At 46.5% G+C, this 20,755-nt stretch overlaps 1 protein-coding gene across 4 annotated transcripts in view; it reads right to left on the bottom strand.

Annotated features, from left to right (window-relative positions):
- glsa (glutaminase a) overlaps positions 1-20,755 on the bottom strand; it is a 202,922-nt gene that overhangs the window by 118,108 nt on the left and 64,059 nt on the right. For 3 of the 4 annotated variants that reach the window (XM_072478420.1, XM_072478437.1, XM_072478429.1), the window contains exons 4-5: positions 6,565-6,694; positions 5,455-5,534 (exon numbers count right to left, since the gene is read on the bottom strand). In XM_072478420.1, coding sequence (XP_072334521.1) covers positions 5,455-5,534; positions 6,565-6,694 — 210 coding nt within the window. Of the gene's footprint in view, positions 1-2,032; positions 2,192-5,454; positions 5,535-6,564; positions 6,695-20,755 lie in introns of those variants that run through there. The other variant, XM_072478446.1, reaches the window with a different exon arrangement.

The following is a 20,755-nucleotide window of genomic DNA, read 5'->3' as shown; positions in this document are numbered from 1 at the left end:
CCAAGAAAGCACAAGAGCACCTATACTTCCTCAGGAAACTTAAGGAGATTCGGCAATCCAACAGTGACTCTTACCAGTTTGTACAGAGGCACCATAGAGAGCAACCTATCTGGCTGCATCAGTCTGGTATGACAACTGCTCAGCCCAAGACTGTAAGAAACTACATAGTTGTGAACACAGCCCAGTCCATCTCGCCAACCCGCCTCGTATTCATTGACTCGGTCTACACCTCCCGCTGTCTTGGGAATGCAGGCAGCATAATCAAACACACCTCCCACCCACGTTATTCTCTCTTCCAACTTCTTCCATTGAGCAGGAGATACGAAAGTCTGAGAACACGCACTAACAGGTTCAAAAACATCTTCTTCCCCGCAGTCACCAGACTCTTGAACGGCCCTTTTATGGACTGAACTGATCTCTTCACACATCTTCTCTACTAAGTACTACTACACTCCGTATGCTCCCCTGACGCCTGTGCCTATGAACATACATTGTGTATTTATGTCCTATGTTTTTTTTCATGTACGGAACGATCTGTACACGTGGCAATGGGCGGGCCACTCCGGCGGAGAGGAGTGGCGCGAACCACTCCGGCGTCGGTCCACCCCTGAAGGTGTGGAACCCTCCGCGCCTTCAGGAGCTAGGCCGGTGCCGGAGTGTTTGGCGCCGCGCCAGCCGGCACGGAAGGACTTGACGCTGCGTCAACCGGCGCGGAATGGCCTCCGCCGGCCAGCACGAGTTGGCGCATGCGCGGGAGCGCCAGCGTGTCCAGAGTGCCCCCATGGATCTGTGGGCCCCGATCGCGGGCCAGGCAAGCGTGGGGGCACCCACAGGGGCCAGATCCCCCCATGCCTCCCCCCGGTAAGGACATGTTGTGATTTACGCAGGCGGGATCCGCCGAAAATGGGCGGCCACTCACAGGTCGGAGAAACGCTGGGGGGGGGGGGGGGGGGCCGCTGCCAGCAGCCACCTACCGGCGCGCCGCGATTCCCGCCCCAACCAAGACCCCGGCGCCGGAGAATTCGGCAGCCGGCGAGGGCGAGATTCGCGCCGCCCCCTGGCGATTCTCCGACCCGGTGGGGAGTCAGAGAATCCCGCCCAATAAATCAAATCCAAATCTAATCTGAAGTTGACCCAGATAGGAGGAACAAACAGTGAATGCCCTCTGGAAATGGGATCAGATAACTCCGTTTTCAAGTGGTTCTTGGAATAGTTGTTTGACTACATCAAAACGGATATTTTTTGGATTGGTAAAATACATTTGATTACTAATTTGGGTAAAGAGCAACCCGTTTATTGCATCAACGTGAATCACCTGGTACACATTTCAATTTCAGAGATCAAGAAAAGTAGGACTGTGTTTCAAGAAAGTTGATTTATGATGATTGTGAGATCAAGCACAAACTAGCCAGCGAAATTCCAAATGTAAATCTCAGGAACAAAATTTCATGTTCCAGATGTTCACAAAACCGAATACTCAAGAATGGTCACAATTTAATTCCCCAAGTACCAGAAATAAGAAGATGAAAATAACATTACACCTTGATGAAACAGTGTTCAGGACCCATGCATATGGAATGCAGCAGTTTAAGAAAGCCTTCTCAAAGGAAATTAAGGATGGGCAATAAATACTGAGCTTGCCAATGACGACCGATACCCACGTCTATGAACCAAAAGCTTCAGAAGCTTTATTTTCAGGGAGGAGGGTGGAGATGTAAAAAGGTCAATGGAGAAGAAAATAAAAATGCTATTGAACCTCAAGCCCTTAGACTAAAACAGCTTGGACTGTGCGTTCTCATTTAAGGCATGATAATGGATTAGTCCAGAGGATGGAGCTGGGGAATAACCCCAGCACTAAATCATTATTCAGAAACCTATGTGAGAATAGGAATTTTCAAATGTAATGGCTACAAACCAATCTTTCCTTGCTTAAACTAATTGTTGGAAAGTCTGAAATAATTTTCTCCAGAGGGTTAAGTGTTCGATGCAAATACATTCCTTATAAACATATCAATAATTTCACTTTACCTACCACATAAAGAAAAGCTTTTTTCAAGAAGTTTCTTCTTCAGTCTGTTAGGGTCTATGTGCAGAGAGTTTGGACAATCCCAATCCATCTCCTGGGAAGGAAGGGTCTAAAACATAAAACTGACCCTAATTTGAGAGCAAATGGCAATCTTTTACAAATGACCAAGATGGTTGAAGGTGCTCACACTGGGAGTTGAGCACAATATTGAAGCAGAGCAGAATAATTTACATTTAACACCTGGCTGCGTGGAAACTTCCCAAATCTCCAAGGACCGGATTTTCACAACAGAAAGCCCTCAATGGTGGTGAAAATCTCTGTAAATGACCAAAAATCCTAAGTCCCAGGGCTCACACAGGCATGATTCCCTGAGGCCACTGGCCATTCAAATAACCGGCTGCTTCCAATGATGTAGGATTTTGGAAGAACAGGAGTGTTGAATCCAAAGTGTGTTGATTAGAACAGTTTAAGAGGAAGTCTGATAGCCAGTGTCGGTACCCCTTTGAATAGAATTCTGGGACACCTTTGGAAGCGATAAAGCACCCTCTGGGATTGTTAAAAGTGAACATGATTATGCACGTTTTACACAAACTTATTGAAACAGTCAAGCTGTAAAAGAGGCACCCATCTGTCCAGGAACTGTCCAGCTATCAAGAAAATGTTATCCAGCTGTCAAAGCTATGTAGGAAGTGTCAAACATGTCAAAACTATCTAGGAAGTGCCAAGCCTATAAAGTTACACAGGAAGGGGTATTAGGGCTTGATGGTTACAGGGTGGGTAGGGGCATGGGGACTATGTGGCTGGAGGGGCGTTATTTGTTTTATTATTTTTTATTTATTTAAACACAGAGGTGGGCCTTGCTCCCAGCCCATTCCAGGCCCAGCAGATTTGTTTTGGGTCACCTGACCGGACTTCAGCCTGCATTTCCACCAACCGAATCCTACCTCAGGCGGTAATTTTTAAAAGGTCAGGTCTGCTGGTCAAGGAAACCTCCCAACTTGGCAAACCCAACCTAGAGATGAAAGTCTGGACCCAAATCTCGAGCACAAACAGCGAGGGGGAAGCGACTGCTTAGAGTGATGGTTGTTAAATAGTCGCGACTTTGTGCTCTCCAATTGAACATTTAAACGAGGCAGAGTATGTCTAAATGGAATACACTGAAGCAGAACAAGCCGCAGTAGAAATAAAGTGATTGTCATTAAGTGTAAATGTAACTTTATGGGTTGCAGCATTCTATTTCTAAACAGACTGCCTACCCTTCATATATATGAAATAAGACCAGAAGGATGAAATGAATGGCTAGAGGGAAATAAAGTGAGAGCATCGCAAAGATGACAACGACTTTTCAGTTGGAACCCAAGGGAAGTGCGGAGGGAAACGTGCCACCAAAGAAAGGATAAGTGGCTCACTTAAGTGCCATGACTTACAGATACTCTGGCACAATAGATGAACACAAAGATTAATCACTTCAAACTCAGCTTTGGGAGATAAGAATAGTTAGCCATGCAGTTGAAACCATGAGCCATCTTTGCATGGAACCAATGGAAAGTTTGGCACCATATGGAAGACGACAAATGCCAGCACAATAAACTATTTATCTCTGGTTAGGGCTCTAAACCCATTAACTACAAATATTACAAGATTACTATGGTACCAAACATGTATGGATGCTTTTCATCTTTGGTGATCTTTGTGATGGTTGAGTGAAAAGGAATGATGGAATTATTCTGGAAATGAGGAAAAGGGAGTTTGCAAATAAAGTATGACTGGATGAATCATTCAACAGGTGCAATATAATTTAAAATAGCGGTTGTCAATTTAGAAATTCCCAAGACTAAAAATAAATCAAGGAGAGCTCGAGCTTACTAGATTTAACAAAAAAGTATTTTAAAAAGAGTGGAAGATGAAACTGAAATGGTTAAAAATAAATTCAGTACCAAATGAATGGCATCACAATATGTTAAAAAAGTGGGTGTACAAATTGTGGATGCTTTTGTCATTATCTTCAAAAAGTTTCCTGATTCAGGAACCTTCCGTTTGGACTGGAAAAAGGCCAATGTCGCTCCATTACTTAAGAAGGGTGGGAGAGAACCCAGGTAACATCCAAGTCCGTTGTGAAAATGTTACTAGAAGAGTGACTGAGTTCATGAGCAAATATGAACTGATGAGGGACCAGCAGGTCTGTCAAAGCTAATTGAATTCTTGAGGATGTCGCTAATATGGTTAATAAAGAAGTGTCTCAGCACTGCATGAGTTCTGGGAGGGTGTGGCAAGAGTGATCTCAAAAAGGTGGTGGGGGTCCGGGTCAAACCAAGCTGGGGGTTAGCTATATTTGGGGTTGCAGAAGAACCGGGAGTGCAGGAGGCGAAAGAGGCCGACGTTTTGGCCTTTGCGTCCCTAGTAGCCCGGCGAAGGATTCTACTTATGTGGAAAGAAGCGAAGCCCCCGGGCCTGGAGGCCTGGATAAACGACATGGCAGGGTTCATAAGACTGGAACGAATAAAATATGCGTCAAGAGGGTCGGCTCAGGGGTTCACCAAGCGGTGGCAACCGTTCCTCGACTATCTCGCGGAACGATAATGGGAAAACAGAAAAGACAGTAGCAGCAACCCGGGGTGGGGGGTGTTATTTCGTACTTTGTTTTTCCTTTAGGCTAGTTGTTGATATTTGCTTCTTGTGTATTACTTTCTCATTTGTTGTTAGTTTAATATATTATTTAAATAATGTTTAATGTATATTTTATTATTAAGTTGTAAAAATGGAAAATTTGTGTTTGAAAAACTTCAATAAAATATATATTTTTAAAAATAAATAAATAAAGAAGTGTCTGTATTGATGAGACTTCTATGGACATCTAGATGATATTGGATAAGTTCATTCTAGAAATTGTTAGCCAAAACAAAATACGAGATAAACAATTTTAAAACTGAGACTAGAGATTGTTGGCCAAGGGTATTAAGAGGCATGGAACCAAAGTGGGTAAATGGAATTAAGAAATAGATTAGCAATGATCTAACTGAATGTTGGAACAGGTGCAAAGGTCTCCTTTCTTATGTATCCAACAGAAAGCACATATTTTTTCATTTAGAACTTAAGATAATAAGGAGAGTCTGTTTAAAAACATTAAAACAAACTAGTTTTGAAAAGTTCCACTCAACTGTTTAAGTCATGATTCATGTGGACAACTGAATATTTTGAAGTAGAAGCAATTCATTACAAAAATGCACTTCCAATTTGTTTTTAAACCCACCACTAATCTGCAAGTACATCTTGGTGATTCAGTGCCATTTCTAATGGCATTAATGTCAAAATAAATTATAAACAAGATATATCCAGTTGTGACTATATTTTATAGCATCCATTCCCTAGATTATTTTTCTGCTACAAGTTACTTTTTAAAAAAAATAAAATTATTAACTGTTTCTTACCTTTGCCCATCCACTGTGCATAAAGACACACCCCACAAATCTGGGCTAAATTTAGCCAGTTGTGGGATATAATCAGCAACCTGTTGAAGAAGGGAGATAAAAAAAAAAACACATGAGGGAATTGTGTCTGCAGAACAGCCTTGCTTGCAATTCCCACTCGCTCAGTGTATAGTTTTGTGCTTTAGGTCTACAACAGCATTGCATTGCACCAAGAAAAAGCATTACTTTCATGGCCTCCCATTACATCTATAATGTAAACTGGATGATAATAAAACGTTTGTGCAATTTAACAGTAGACAAAAATCAGAGATTAGAAAATCAAAGTTATTAATAGGAATATGGAAACAAAAAAATCTTGTTCTTGTAGGTAAGTAAATAATCTGGGGGTTACCATTGATCAGAAACTGAATTGGATATTTATACTAATATTAATACTGTGGCTACCAGGGCAGGTTAAAGGCTAAGAATGCCACGGCGAGTAACTCATCTCCTGACCCCCCCCCCCCCCACAAAGCCTGTTCGCCATCTACAAGGCACAAGTCAGGAGTGTAATGCAACACTCTCCACTTGCCTGGATGAGTGTAGCTCCAACAACACTCAAGAAGCTCAACATCATCCAAGACAAAGCAGTCCGCTTGATTGCTCCTCCTTCCCCAAACATTCAAACCCCCCCACCACCGACGAACAGTGACAGCCATGTGTACCATCTACAAGATGCACTGCAGTAACTCTCCAAGGTCTTCAGACAGCACCTTCCAAACCCACGACCCTCTAGAAGGACAAGAGCAGCAGATACCTGGGAACCCCCATCACCTGGAGGTTCCCCTCCAAGTCAATCACCATCCTCACTTGGAAAAATATCGCCGTTCCTCACTGTCGCTGGGCCAACATCCTGGAACTCCCTCCCTAACAGCACAGTGGGTGTACCTACACCTCAAGGACTGCAGCGGTTCAAGAAGGTAACACCACCACCTTCTGAAGGGCAACTAAGGATGAGCAATAAATGCTGGCCTAACCAGCGACGCCCACATCCCGTAAATGAATTTTAAAAACATTCAGCAGTTTAGTATTCAATTTCCTATTGCATTAAAAATAAAAATTAAGTTATACCTTTCCACCTGACATTTTTTTGGCGCTCTCATAAAGGCCATCTATGTGGGATGCAAATATTTCAAAATCTGGAATGACAAACTTCCTCCTAAATGCTTGAGTGAGCAGCACAATATTGCTTCCAACGCATCTGAAACAAAACAGTGAAAGACCCAGAATTATTAAAAATTAATGCCTGAAATTAAGCTTCCATATACATTTTTCTGCATCACACCAATTAAACAAGTATTTGTCTTAAAATATAAAAAATGTTATCCTATCTAAATTATGGTTAGATACCACAGTCCAAACTTTTAAAATCATTTGTTGATGGGATGCGGTGTCGCTGCATTTATTGCCCATCCCGAATCGCCCTCGAGAACCTCTGCTTTCCATATAGATATACACACAGTGGGGTCAGGGAGGGGATTTCAGGATTTTGATTCAGTAACAGTGAAGCAGCAGCAATACAGTTCCAAGTCAGGATGGTCTGAGATTTGCAGAGGAACTTGCAAGTGGCAGTGTTTCCATGCATCTACCGTCCTTATTCTTCAAAGTGGTAAGCGAGTTATTAGGAAATTGGGTCCAGAAATGAGACCCCAATGTAGTAGGCAATTTAGGGGTTAAACAGACTGAGGGAATAGAAAAACTTGCAAATGCAGATAAGAGGGATACACCCACACCTGGCTGGGTTATATTGTCCCAGTCAGACTTAAACTCGTTAGTGGGAATACACAGGGTGCCCCAGATCCATTGTTCTTTGGAACCACCCTGCCTGAACAGCCATTAGACCATTACAGAGTCTGATGACCTCTTTGTCTGTCAATGGGAAGTTAGTTGCATATCAATAGCATGGGTTGGTTCTTTTATATAAACGGGAGTGGGCAATCGACCAAGAGAACAATAAAAGATTGAAGTCTGGAAACTCCAGAGAACCTTTGTATGAGGGGCTGGGTGGAGCTTTGAGCGAGAGAGAGCGCAAGAGCGAGAAGGAATGAATGCTGTTTCGAATAGTTACAGACAGAAAGCTTTGGAAATTGACCAGAGGGGTCATGAAACTTGCCACTGAGGCAAGCTTTGGAAAAAGGGGTTCTGAACAAACGTCCCTAACAAAAGAAAAATTGCTTCGTAAGTGCATGTATTGCATTTGCTTCTCTGTGTAAGTGACATGAGAGCATGCTTATTTAAAGTTATGTTTAATGGGAACTAGGTGTGTTACGGTTAAGGAACAGCATGTAATCTGTTCGTATTAGAGCTGAAGTAGAAGTTTGAATATTGTTTTACTAATATTTGTTCATAAAATAACCAAACCCTATTTCTTATATTCATTTCTGGGACAAATCGATCTTTCCACATGGTTTTAAAACTTCCAAAAGGTTATGGCTCTGGTTCAATATCTTAGCCGCAGCTGACAGCTGACCTGGCGTACGTAAAATTGGGGGCTCATGGCCAGGATATTCTTACGTATAATTCTTTGTTTGGCTTGGGGATATTGAATTTAAAGACTCGAGTGTGTTTGGATCAATTGCATTCTTTCCAGGTTTGAAATACTGAATAGAGAGCGATTAAGAATTGCTCTTGCAGTTTCAAAAGGCCTCCTGGGGTTGGAGGAAATCACTCGGGAGGAATTAAATGGGAAAATGGAAAGCAAACCTTTTGAGTTTGGCAGAGAAATTGCAGTTAGCGCTGCCAAAAGGGGCAAAGAAGGTAGAGATACCATGGCTTAATATTTAAACTTACCAGTAATACAGTCTAACCCATTAAGAATGAGCTTGAATCCAATTAAAAGTGAAAGAATTGGAAATGCAACTAAAACTGAGAGAAATAGAGATGGCAAATGAAGCCAAAGTGCTATGAACACCTGGGCAACACTCAACATTGGCTACGGTACACTTCCGGTGAGTGACCATAGAGTGAACAGTTGCATATTTGGTGGCCCTCCTCAAGGCTGTTTTTTCAATCTTTTCCCTGTCCAAAGTTTTTGAAAGCAAGAGGTGCAGGAGTGCCTGGGGAAAGCAAGAGGTGCAGGAGTGCCTTTTACTCCTCTGGTATAGCTGGTGGATGGATCCACAGACCAGGAGTGGTGCATGAAGGAAAAAGCTGCTGGAACAGGAGAGTATTCGTGGTGCGCCTCAGGAAAAGATGGCGGAGGGCAGGGGGCTGCTCTGCCTGTCCAGTGGTCGATGGAACAGTTGTTAGAGTTTCCAATGATAAGTTTCGGCAACGGAAGAAAGGGGCCCTGGAAGACCTAGCCAAGGTGGTGGAACCGCTTAAGTCGGGGATTGAGCAAGTGGAGCAGCGGCTGGAGTCCCAGGGCCTGGCAATCCAGAAAGTGCAGGAGACAGTGAAGGAGCACGAGCAACAGTTGGCCTCGTTGGTGGCTGAAATGGGAGTGATGCAGGAGCGCCAGACGAGGCTGAGAGAGGAGGAGGATCTGGAGTATCACTCCAGAAGGCTGCTCCTGCAGCTCTTCCCTTCTTACACCACTCCAAGTCCATGGATCCATCCACCAATTATACTAGAGGGGTAAAATGGTCCCCAGGCACTGCTGTACCTCTTCAGGATTGCCGGGATGCCTGAAGGCATCGAAGGTGCGGATGCCGAGGCGTGTACGTGACAAAGATGCAGGAGAAATTGATGCGAGAGGGGACCTTTGACTTGCCTCTGGAGGTCGGCCGAATGCATAGGGCGCTGATGAGATGGCCGAGGGCGATGGTGATGCAGTTGCACTACTTTCTGGACAAGGAGAAGATCCTTTGGTGGGCGAGGTAGACCAGGAAATGTACCTGGGACGGGAACCTGGGAGCAGAACTAGTGAAGAGGGCCAAGTTAAGAAAAAGGGGTGAAGTGTGGAGTATTGTACCCAGCCTGCCAGGGGTGACTTTCCAGAAGCGGGAGTATTGGCATATCAGAGGAGGCGATGGAGTTTGTGAGGGACAATGGACTGGGAGGAGTGAGGACATTGAACTTTGGAGGAGCTTTGTATGTACTTTAAAGTTTTTGATGGTGGGTGCACCTTTTGTTACTCTTCTGGGATGTATACTCTCTCGGGAGGCAGGTGTGTGTGTGTGCGCGCGGCGGGGGGGGGGGGGGGGGGGGGGGGGGGGGGGGAAAGAGATGGGGCAAGGGCTGGTGTGGCACAGTTGGAAAGGGATCGATGACCGTGAAAAATCCAACAGCGGACCAGCTCAAAAAGGGATATGCTGATTGGCAGGGGCAGAGGGAGTACCTCCGACCAGGCTGATTACATAGAACGCGAGGAGGTTGAATGGGCCAGTCAGAATGGTTGCGTGTTTGCACGCACCTCAGGAGGCTGAAGGCGAACGTGGCCTTTTTGCAGAGGCGCAACTGAAGATAGGGGACCAAACGAGGTTGAGGAAGGGATGGGTAGGGCAGGTGTTTCATTTGGGTCTGGATATGAAGATATGGTGTGTGGCAGTCAATAAGTGGGTAGCATTCGAGGTGGGAGCATTGTGGCCGGTCCCGACTTGGGACTCGCATCAGTTGATTATTGAGGGGTGGGAGGAGGAGAAGAGAGATTTAGTACGGGTACAGAACCAAGCTTGGGGTCCCAAGTCGTCGAGGGTCAAAGGAGATGAGGGGGTTTATGGAACATATGGAGGCGTCTGGACCCGTGGAAGTTTGTGCGACCGAGGACGAAGGACTTTTCGTACTTTACCCATGTGTATCGGGTGTAGTTCCAGTTTGATTTTTTCATGCTAGGCAAGACATTTATGGCAGGAGTGGTCAACTCGGAGTGTTCACCGATTGTAGTTTCGGACTACACGCCGCACTGGGTGGAGTTGAGTGTGGCCCGGGTGGGGAGCCAGCGCCAACAGTGGAGGCTGGATGTGGGGTTGTTGGCAGATGATGGCAGCCATTCGGAACTACATGAAGCTAAACGATACAGGGCAGGTCACGGCTACCATGCTGTGGGAGGCATTCAAGGTGGTGGTTAGAATTCATTTCAATTCGGGCACACAGGGAGAAAGCAGAGCAGGAGGAAATGGCAAGACTGGTGGGTGGGATTTTGAGGCTGTATAGGAGGAGCCAGAGGCAGAGCTGTTGAAGGAGAAGCAGAGGCTCCAGAAGGAACTTGAACTAGTGTCTACAGGAAAAGCGATGGGGTACGGAGGGCCAAAGGTTCAGTATATGGGTACGGGGAGAAGGCAAGCAGGATCTTGGCCCATCAGTTGACGAAGCAAGAGGTGGCGAGGGGGATTGGCAGAATGAGGGATGAGAAGGGTAAGGTGATGGAGCCAGAGGGGGTGAATAGAGAGTTGATGCGTTTTGTACAAGGATATACGCAAGTCGGATTCCCACCATAAGAGGAGGAGCTGTTTCAGGGGGCCCAAATTGGGCTGAGGGACGTGATGGATAGCATGGGGATGCACGCAGGGAATGCCCCGGGGCCGGATGGGTTCTCAGTGGAGTTTTATAAAACGTTTGGGGCAGACCTGGGGCCACCGCTGGCGAGGATGTATAATGAAGAAAGGGGGGGGGGGGGGCGGAACTCCCCCCTACATTATCTCTGGCTTCCATCTCCCTGATATTAAAGAAGAATGAAGATCCGGAACAGTGTGGGTCATAACGCCAGATACCATTACTGAATGTAGACACCAAGCTGTTGGTGAAGGTACTGGCCTCGTAAATCATGTAGGGGAATATGTTTGAGGATTTTGTTGTCAGCGCTTCTGCCATTCCCGCCGGCCAGTTACTCCGTGAGCCCAGTGGTGTCAGCCCCAAGGATGTGGAGGCAGTGGAAGCAGCATTTGAGACTGGAGGGTGCCTCGATGTGGGCACCGATCTGCGATAACCATAGGTTTGCACCAGGCGGGGTTGGATGCCAGCCTCCTCGAACAGGTGCCGGAATGTGGCGACTAGGGGCTTTTCATTTGAAGCCTACTTGTGACAAGCGATTTTCATTTCATTTCATGCGAGGTTTCGGGGGTGGCGGCAGACGGCGATTGAGCAATTTGGCGATCGGTTCATTGGGGGTAAAATTGCGAAGCTGGAGGACGGGTATGAGTTGCCCAGGGTGTACGGCTTTAAGAACCTGCAGGTCCGAGACTTTGTCAGGAGAGAGGTGCCGTCCTTTCCTGGGCTGCCGCCACTGGGGTTGCAAGACAAGATGCTGTCGAGGGACGAGATAGGGGAGGGGAAGGTAACGATGTCTATAAGGAGTTGATGAATTGGGAGGGAACCCTGGTGGGGGGACATAAAGCGCAAGTGGGAGGGGAAGTGAGGGCCGAGACATGGGCAGAGGCCTTGCGGAGGGTGAATGCGTCCTCGTTGTGTGCGAGGCTAAGCCTAGTTCAGTTTAACGTGATACATAGGGCACATATGACGGTAGCAAGTACGAGTAGGTTCTTTGAGGGGGTAGAGGATAGGTGTGGGCAGTATGCAGTGAGGCCTGCGATTCATGTCCACATGTTCTGGGCATGTCCACTGTTGGAAGGGAATCTTGAGCCCATTTTTTAGGTCGGATGATACCAAGGACTCCTTGGACAGAACTAATGCAAAACGTTTCACAAGAAAAGAGTGATTGCTGATGCCCTGTCACAACTATGACATGGGAAAAGGGTGGCACAGTGGCCAGCATTGCTGCCCATCAGCGCCATGTCCACATGTTCTGGGCGTGTCCACTGTTGGAAGGGAATCTCGAGGTTGAAGAGCTGGTACAAATGCAGCCAGAATAATCAGCAAACCTTTCAACATGCAATGACTGGTGCCTGACACTGTACATATGCACCAGCCAGACATATGCACCAGCTGTTGCCAAATATTTTTGGCAATCCTCGCCAGACAGAAAGGTCGATTTGTTCCGCGAATGATAATATAAAAAATAGGGCTTGGTTATTTTATAGACAAAACTTTACTAAAACAAAGAAAACAATATTTCTACTTCACAGTTCCAACACTAACAGGTTACATGTAGTTTCTTAACCATAACAAAATCAGTTCCCATCAAACATCACTAAATAATACAGCTCTCTTTTCACTTGCACTAGACATTTACGAAGCAATTTTCTGCTGCAAGTCAAGTTCCTCTAGAGCCCTTTTCGAAAGTCTGTAATCTGAAACAGCTTCCTTCATGACCTTCATTCTGGAGCAGGTTTCATGACCCATATGTCTCTCTCTCAGCCCCAACCAGCCCTTCAGATAAAGTTCCTCCTCTGGAATGTCCAGACTGGAATGGACTGTAATTGGGCTGCTTGATCGCTCACTTCCATTTACACAAAAGACCAGAGCTATGCCAGGATATGCACCTAATCTTCCATTGACAAACCATTAGATCATCAGAATTTGTTAATAGCATAATGGTTGGTCATGCAGGAATGTCTCGAAAGACAATGGATATCAGGGGAATCATCTTATGCATTCCCTAATGGATTTATGTCTGAATGGGACCATGTGACTCAGCCAGATGTAGTAATAATAATAATATACGCTTATTGTCACAAGTAGGCTTCAATTAAGTTACTGTGAAAAGCCCCCAGTCGCCACATTCCAGCGCCTGTTTGGGGAGGCCGGTACGGGAATTGAGCCCGCGCTGCTGGCATTGTTCTGCTCTGCAAGCCAGCTATTTAGCCCACTGTGCTCAATCAGCCACCGGTTGTGGTCGTATCCTTGAGTCCGGGCTAACCGTATTTTCCTTCAGTCCAATTGCCCGCGACATTTTGGACCCCCTTTTCAGGGCCAATTTCCAAATATCTCCCCATCATGACGCCTCCCTTCCCAGAGAAAAATAAACAATCAATATACACAGCTGGCTTCATTTTCCAAACCCCTTCCAATTCTAGACCTTTAAGATTAAGGAGTTGACATTCTACACGGTACTGGTTTAAAAAAACAAGCAAACATCACATGAATATAGTCCGTTGTAATCTTTTCACAGCCCATAGAGTCTACATCAACCCTCCGAAAGACACCCTACCTAGTCCCACAACTCCACCCTAGCCCCATAACCCAGTAACCCTACCTAACCTTTTGGACAGTAAGAGACAATTTAGCATGGCCAATTCACCTAACCTGCACATATTTGGCCTGCGAGAGGAAACCGGAGCACCCGGAGGAAACCGGAGCACCCGGAGGAAACCTACGCAGACCTGTGAGAATGTGTAAACTCCACAGTCACCCACGGCTGGAATTGAACTTGGGTCTCTGGCGCTGATGGGCAGCAATGCTGGCCACTGTGCCACCCTTTTCCTACGTCATAGTTGTGACAGGGCATCAGCAATCACTCTTTTCTTGTGAAACGTTTTGCATTAGTTCTGTCCAAGGAGTCCTTGGTATCATCAGACCTAAAAAATGGGCTTGGTGACAGTCTCTACTTTTACACAACAAATCAACATGCAGTTGTCTGGCTTTACCAGCAGAGTTCTTTTCTCACTTTATCATATGAGATTGGTGATTGGTGTTGCAGCATCCATCATTAGTTTGTAACATTTATCAATGATTTTGGGCCCTGCTTCTTTGCTGTCTGGCGAGGATTGCCAAAAATATTTGGCAACAGCTGGTGCATATGTACAGTGTCAAACACCAGTCATTGCATGTTGAAAGGTTTGCTGATTATTCTGGCTACATTTGTACCAGCTCTTCAACCTCGAGATTCCCTATTCCACCATGGACAATATTCGCTGTGAAACAGTGAGACTGCCCGGTCCTTCATCTGTTCTTCTTGACCAGATCCTGGTGTAATCACTTCTCGGGTCACCATTACGAAAGGAATTTGACGGCTCTTGGAACATGGAGCTAGTTTGTCCGTTCTGGAGACTATGGCCTCACGCTGGAGAGTTGCCGGGTCCAGAGCCGCGCATGCGCACGGCGGTGGCCTGCAGCAGCCGCGCCGTGCTTCATGGCAGATGCCGCTCACGGACCCAGCCCACAAAATATTCCCCCCCTTCGGCCAGCTCACGTGCCCTGGACGGCCTCACCACAGTGCCCCCTGCCCGCGGATCGGTCCTCCCCCCGATTATTTTTGTGTTCTGTTTTTGTTGTCATTTGATGTTGAAAATTGTTAAAATGATAAATGCCTCAATAAAATATTTTCAACAAAAAAAAAAAAAGCAAAATTTCGTGGGCCGTTTCAGATCGAAAGGAAACGGAGTGAGGTGAATCATTTGATAAGAACGACAGACAGAAGGAGGACTCAAAGTTATTTTGACAGAGGAGGATAACTCGGGGAGAAGAGATAACTCCAGATAATTCTGAATTTGACATTCCTCAAATTAAATTGGGCAATGGAGGGGGGGGGGGGGGGGGGAAAAGAGAGATGGGATGTTTCAGGTGGCAAATGGGATGGGAACCAAGTGGGCTGTTTTTTTCCTGGATGGTGTCAATCTTTGAGTATTCGCAAGCTGCATTTATCCGGACAAATGGGCAAGTACTCATGACTTGAGCCTTGCAGACAATCTACAGCCATTGGGGAGCAATGAGGCAAGTTTGGGCTGGAGGAGCTGATCAAAGGGATAGGAAGCAGGCAGGCAGGGAAGGCACTGGGGCCGGACGGTTTCCCGGTCGAATTCTATAAAAAAAATATATGGACCTATTGGGCCCGCTGTTAGTTAGGACCTTTAATGAGGCAAGGGAGGAGGGGGGCTTTACCCCCGACGATGTCCCGGGCACTGATCTCCTTGATCCTGAAGCGGGACAAGGATCCCCTGCAATGTGGGTCTTACAGGCCGATTTCCTTGCTAAATGTAGATGCGAAGGTGCTGGCGAAGGTCTTAGCCACGAGGATTGAGGGCCGCAGATCATCCATGAAGACCAAACTGGGTTTGTGAAGGGGAGGCAGTTGAATGCAAATGTGCGGAGGCTTTTGAACGTTATCATGATGCTGGCAAGGGAGGGGGAGGCGGAGATAGTGGTGGCGATGGACGCTGAGAAAGCCTTCGATAGGGTAGAGTGGGGGGTGCTGAAGAGGTTCGGGTTTGGGGAGGGGTTTGTCAGGTGGGTTAGACTGTTGTAGGAGGCCCCGATGGAGAGTGTGGCCACAAATAGGAGGAGGTCCGAGTACTTTCGGTTGCACCGAGGGACGAGACAGGGGTGTCCCCTGTCCCCCCTGCTCTTTGCACTGGCGATTGAACCCCTGGCTATGGCACTGAGAGAGTCGAGGAACTGGAGGGGATTGGTGCGGGGTGGGGAGGAGCATAGGGTGTCGCTTTATGCAGACGACCTGCTGTAGGTGGTGGACCCGGTGGGAGGAATGCCAGGGGTAATGAGGATCCTCAGGGAGTTCGGGGATTTCTCAGGGTACAAGCTCAATATGGGGAAGAGCGAGCTGTTCGTAGTTCAGCGAGGGGACCAGGAGAGGGGGATTGGCGAGCTCCCACTAAAAAGGGTGGAGAGGAGCTTCAGATATTTGGGGGTCCAGGTGGCCAGGAGCTGGGGGGCCCTGCATAGGCTTAATTTTACAAGGCTGGTGGAGCAAATGGAGGAGGAGTTCAAGAGGTGGGACGCGTTGTCGCTGTCCTTGGCGGGTAGGGTGCAGTGAATCAAAATGACAGTGCTCCCAAGGTTTTTGTTCCTGTTCCAGTGCCTCCCAGTGTTTATCCTGAAGGCTTTTTTCAGGCGGGTTAACAGGAGTATAATGGGGTTTGTGTGGGCACGAGGGACGCAGAGGGTGAGAAAGGTGTTCCTGGAGCGGAGTAGAGATGGGGGGGGGCTGGCGCTGCCCAACCTCTGTGGGTACTACTGGGCCGCTGCCGCTCCCTCCAAGGAGGTATACCACGAGGCCGGTGGTGGTGGCGGCAAATTATTTTTTTTTTTAAAAAGAGAATGTAGTAGGTTTCTTACAGGGTGTGAGGGGCCTTTAAAGTGACTATTTGTTCTCACGCCATTCTTGTTGATAGACATTGAAGTCTTCTTCCCAGGCTATATTCGGTGTTCATATCCTCAAGTGGTGTTCAATATGGAGGAGCATTATTTAATTAGCCAAGGGAGACAATTACGTTTCCTTGCCCAAACCCGACCTGTTCCCGTGACATTTCATGGCTCTGGTGTCAAAGTTGAGGACTCCAAAAGCCTTACGGTTTATCAAAGCGGCCACCTCTGGTGACTCTGCCTGCCCTTGGGAGAGGACGTTCCTAGGGATGGTGACAGAGCAGTCTGGAGGACAACAGCTGCAAGACACGATTCTGTCAGTATGACTATGTTGAACGGTGAGAGACTAATCAGTGGCATGGCTCTCCTAACATTTGCAAATGTTAGCAAGGAGGACTTAGTTAGTTTTCCCTTTCTGGTGCCATCATGGTCACCCAAGTGCCAAGTCTTTCAAATTTCCCGATTATAGTGGATGATTTCATTCTTCGATCAACAGTGGATGATTTCATTCTTCGATCAACCTTTTGCTCGTATTCTTTCAATCCTTTCATTGTGATTAAATACTCCAACCCTTCTTCACAGATGACATATCCAAAGAAATTAATTTGTCTTCTTTTGATATTTCCATCTCTGCCTCCTCGAAATGTCCCCAGCATCAGTGATGCCAGTCTTCAGCAAATTCAATTCACTCTATGCGATATTAAGATTTGGCTGGAGGCACTGGATGCTGGAAAAGCAATGGGCGCTGACAACATTCTGGCAAAAGCACTGAAGACATGTGCTACAGAACTTGTTGCACCCCGAGCCAAGCTGCTCCAGTACAGCTACATCACTGGAATCTACCTGACATGTGGAAAACTGCCCAAGTCCTGTACACAAAAAGCAGGACAAATTCAACCTGGCCAATAGCGGCCTCATCAGTGTAATCTTAATTACCAATAAAGTGATGGAATAAGTCATCAGCAGTGCTATCAAGCAGCATTTATTTAATAACCTGCTCACTGACACTCAGTTTGGGTTTTGCCAGGACCATTCAGCTCCTCATCTCACTTGATTCAAGCATGGACAAAAGAGCTGAACGCCAGAGGGGAGGGGAGAGTGACTGCCCTTGACATCAAGGCAGTGTTTGACCACATGAGGCATCAAGGAGCCCCAGCAAAACTGGAGTAAATGGCAATCGGGCGAAACTTCTCCGGTGGTCGGAGTCATTACTGGCACAAATGAAGATGGTGGTTGGAGGTTAATCATGTCAGTTCCAGGACATCACTCAGGGGTTCCTCAGGGTAGTGTCCTAGGCCCAACCATCTTCAGCTGCTCCGCCCCCCGCCCCCATCAAAGTCAAAAGCAGGGATCTTTGCTGGTCGTACAATGTTCAGCACCATTTGCAACTCCTCATAAGAAAGCAGTGCAAGTCCAAATCCAGCAAGACCAGGACAATATCCAGACTTGCATTTTTTTTTAATTCACTCATGCAGGGGTTGCTGGCCGGCCCAGCATTTATTGCCTTTGAGAAGGAGACGATGAGACTTGACTCAAATGAAGTGGCTTGCTGGGCCATTTCAGAGAGCTTAACAACATTGGCCTGTGTGACTTTGCCTATATGTGACTTTCAGATCCACAGCAGACCAGGTGAGGATGGCAGATTTCCTTCCCCGACAGACATTAGTGAACTAGGTGGGTTTTTAGGACAATTAGTTTTATTATTCAAATTACATCATATGTCGAGGCATGATTCAAACCCAGATCCTCAGAACATTATCTTGGGTCTCTGGATTATTAATCAAGTGAAAGTACCATGCACCAGAACATCGGCAGTGATAAGTGGCAAGTAACATTCGCACCACACAAGTGCCAAGCACTGACCATCTGCAACAAGAGAGATTCTAACCATCGGCCCTGGAGGTTAAACAGCATCATCAGTGCTGAATCTCCCACTATCAACATCCTGGAGGTTACCATTGACCAGAAACTGAACTGGATTGTGTCTACAAGAGCAAGGTTTTTCAAAGGGCAGGTTGCCACACGATCGGTGGCGACACTCCCACGATGGTCCCGATCACGGGAGAAACACCCAACGCCCACTACCAGCATTTCTATTGAGAATGGTGGCAGCTGTCACCTTTTAAAATGAGAAGGAAAAGAGGCAGTGTGCAGCCATCCAGCCAGAAGCTACAGTGAGCAGATCACATGCCCTGCATGTACACTTGACGTCAAGCTCCCTGTATTCACATGCTTTAAGTGCCAAATCATGGAGGAAAGCTTCTTCCATTTTATAGCTGCTGGCAAGCAAGTCAAGAGGACTGCGAAGATTAATCTTTTTCTTACAAGTAAGAGACGGTCAGAGACACACAAATAGGCAGTGTACCTACTGGACCAGGCTCTCACAACAAGATGCTTTTGATAACCTTGCATAGTACATTGTATAAAGTGCAGCAAAGGATTTCAAAGGACAACAGCAAATCGATTTGAATCAAATCGGAGGGTGTTTGAAGCTCTGGGAGAGGTCTTAAGCACCGTGGCAGTGGTCCATTCACCCTATTATTTTAAAAACATTTGTTTGAACAGAGTTATTGGAACAATAGACGGAATTAACTATCCAAAGCAAAAAGAATGTGCAAGGTGACAGGAAAGTGGGACTGGATAGAATGCTTTTTCGGAGAGGCTGTGCAGACCTCGATGGGCCGAATGGCTTCCTTCTGCATTCGGATTCTGTGATTAACTGGATTTGCTGGAAACCGCTATTCAGGAGACTCCAGGGGAGGAGAGTAGTTCTATTGTTAACTATGTACAGAGCTCCAGGGCCTCTGGTAACAGCAGACAAAGAAGAAACGTAACTTGGGAACAAAGCAGTATAAAGATGATTTGTTACAGCGTGGTTTTATCAATTGTGCCAATGCAAATAAGAATGCAAAGCCGATGGGCGTTATATGCAGGGGAGTACTGGAAAATGAGAGAAGTCTCAGATTTTGAAAGAGAAATGGTGGGTGAAAAATTCCTTTTGAGGTTGAGACCCCGGAGTCAGTTCTTAACTTACAGCTGACTCCGAATGAAAAGACTACAATCGGAACTGTGATACCACATTAAAAACACACCAAAAGCTGGAGTAGCATTTCCCAGGATAGCAAGTTCTGAGTAAAAGAAGCATTTTGTTGCTATTGCCCTTCACAACAAGTTTGCAGTTTCCATTTTGCAAAGATGAGAGATGGCACAGACTAAATTGACTGAAGTCTGTAACCCGATATGTGCCCTATCCTCCCATGCACCTGACTGGAGTGAGATCACGAGGACCAAGCAGGCTCCCCATTCGCATTAAATGTCAGCGAACGTGGTGTGGGTCGCGAAGGTCGGCCAATTGGCAAATGTGGGTTCCGAGAAAAAAGTTTGAATTAAGAGCATGCCAGAGGCTAGGAATCCCGTGCTGAGTAACTCAGCTCAAAGCCTGCACACTATCTACAAGGCACATGACAGGAGTGTGATGGCAGGAGTGTGATGGAATACCCTCCCCTTGCCTGAAGGGATGCAGCTTCAACATCAATCAAGGAGCTTAAGACGATCAAGGACAAAGCAGCCCGCTTCATTGGCACCCCATTTATAAAGATTCACACCGTACACCAACACATAGTGGCAGTAATGTGCAGCATATCCAAGGTGTCCTGCAGGAACTCACCAAGCTTCCTGAGACAGCATCTTCCAAACCATCGACTACCATCTAGAAGAATGAGGGCATTTAGATACATGGGAACACCACCTCCTGGAAATTCCCCTCCATGCCACTCACTATCCCGACTTGGAAATGTATCACTGTTTCTAGGTCAAAATCATGAATCCCCCTCCCTAATAGCACTATGGGCATACCTACACCACATAGGACTGCAGTGGTCCAAGATGGCAGCTCACCACCACCCTCAAGGGCAATTAAGGATAGACAATAAATTGGCAACGACATCCAGATCTCTTGAATGAATAACATTTAAAAGATCTCCCACGTTCTTTAGACCGTATTCAGTAAGTTAGTGTTTGCTCCACTTATATCATAGAATTTACAGTGCAGGAGGCCATCGAATCTGCACCGGCCCTTGGCAAGAGCACCCTACTTAAATCCACAACTCCACCAATCCCAAAACCCCATCTAACCTTTTTGGACAATAAGGGCAATTTAGCATAGCCAATCCACCGAACCTGCACATCTTTGGACTATGGGAGAAAACCGGAGCACCCACAGGAAACCCACGTAGACACAAGGAGAATTTGCAGACTCCGCACAGACGGTGACCCAAGTCAGGAATCGAACTGGAGACCCTGGAGCTGTGAAGCAACAGTGCTAACCACTGTGCTACCGTGCCACCTACATTTTGAACGTGTTACTTTTCTTCCATTCCTCTTTACA

Source organism: Scyliorhinus torazame, chromosome 2 (assembly GCF_047496885.1).
Source record: "Scyliorhinus torazame isolate Kashiwa2021f chromosome 2, sScyTor2.1, whole genome shotgun sequence".
NCBI lineage: Eukaryota > Metazoa > Chordata > Chondrichthyes > Carcharhiniformes > Scyliorhinidae > Scyliorhinus > Scyliorhinus torazame.
Note: the sequence above shows the minus strand (reverse complement) of the source record. Positions and strands in the feature narration are given on the sequence as shown.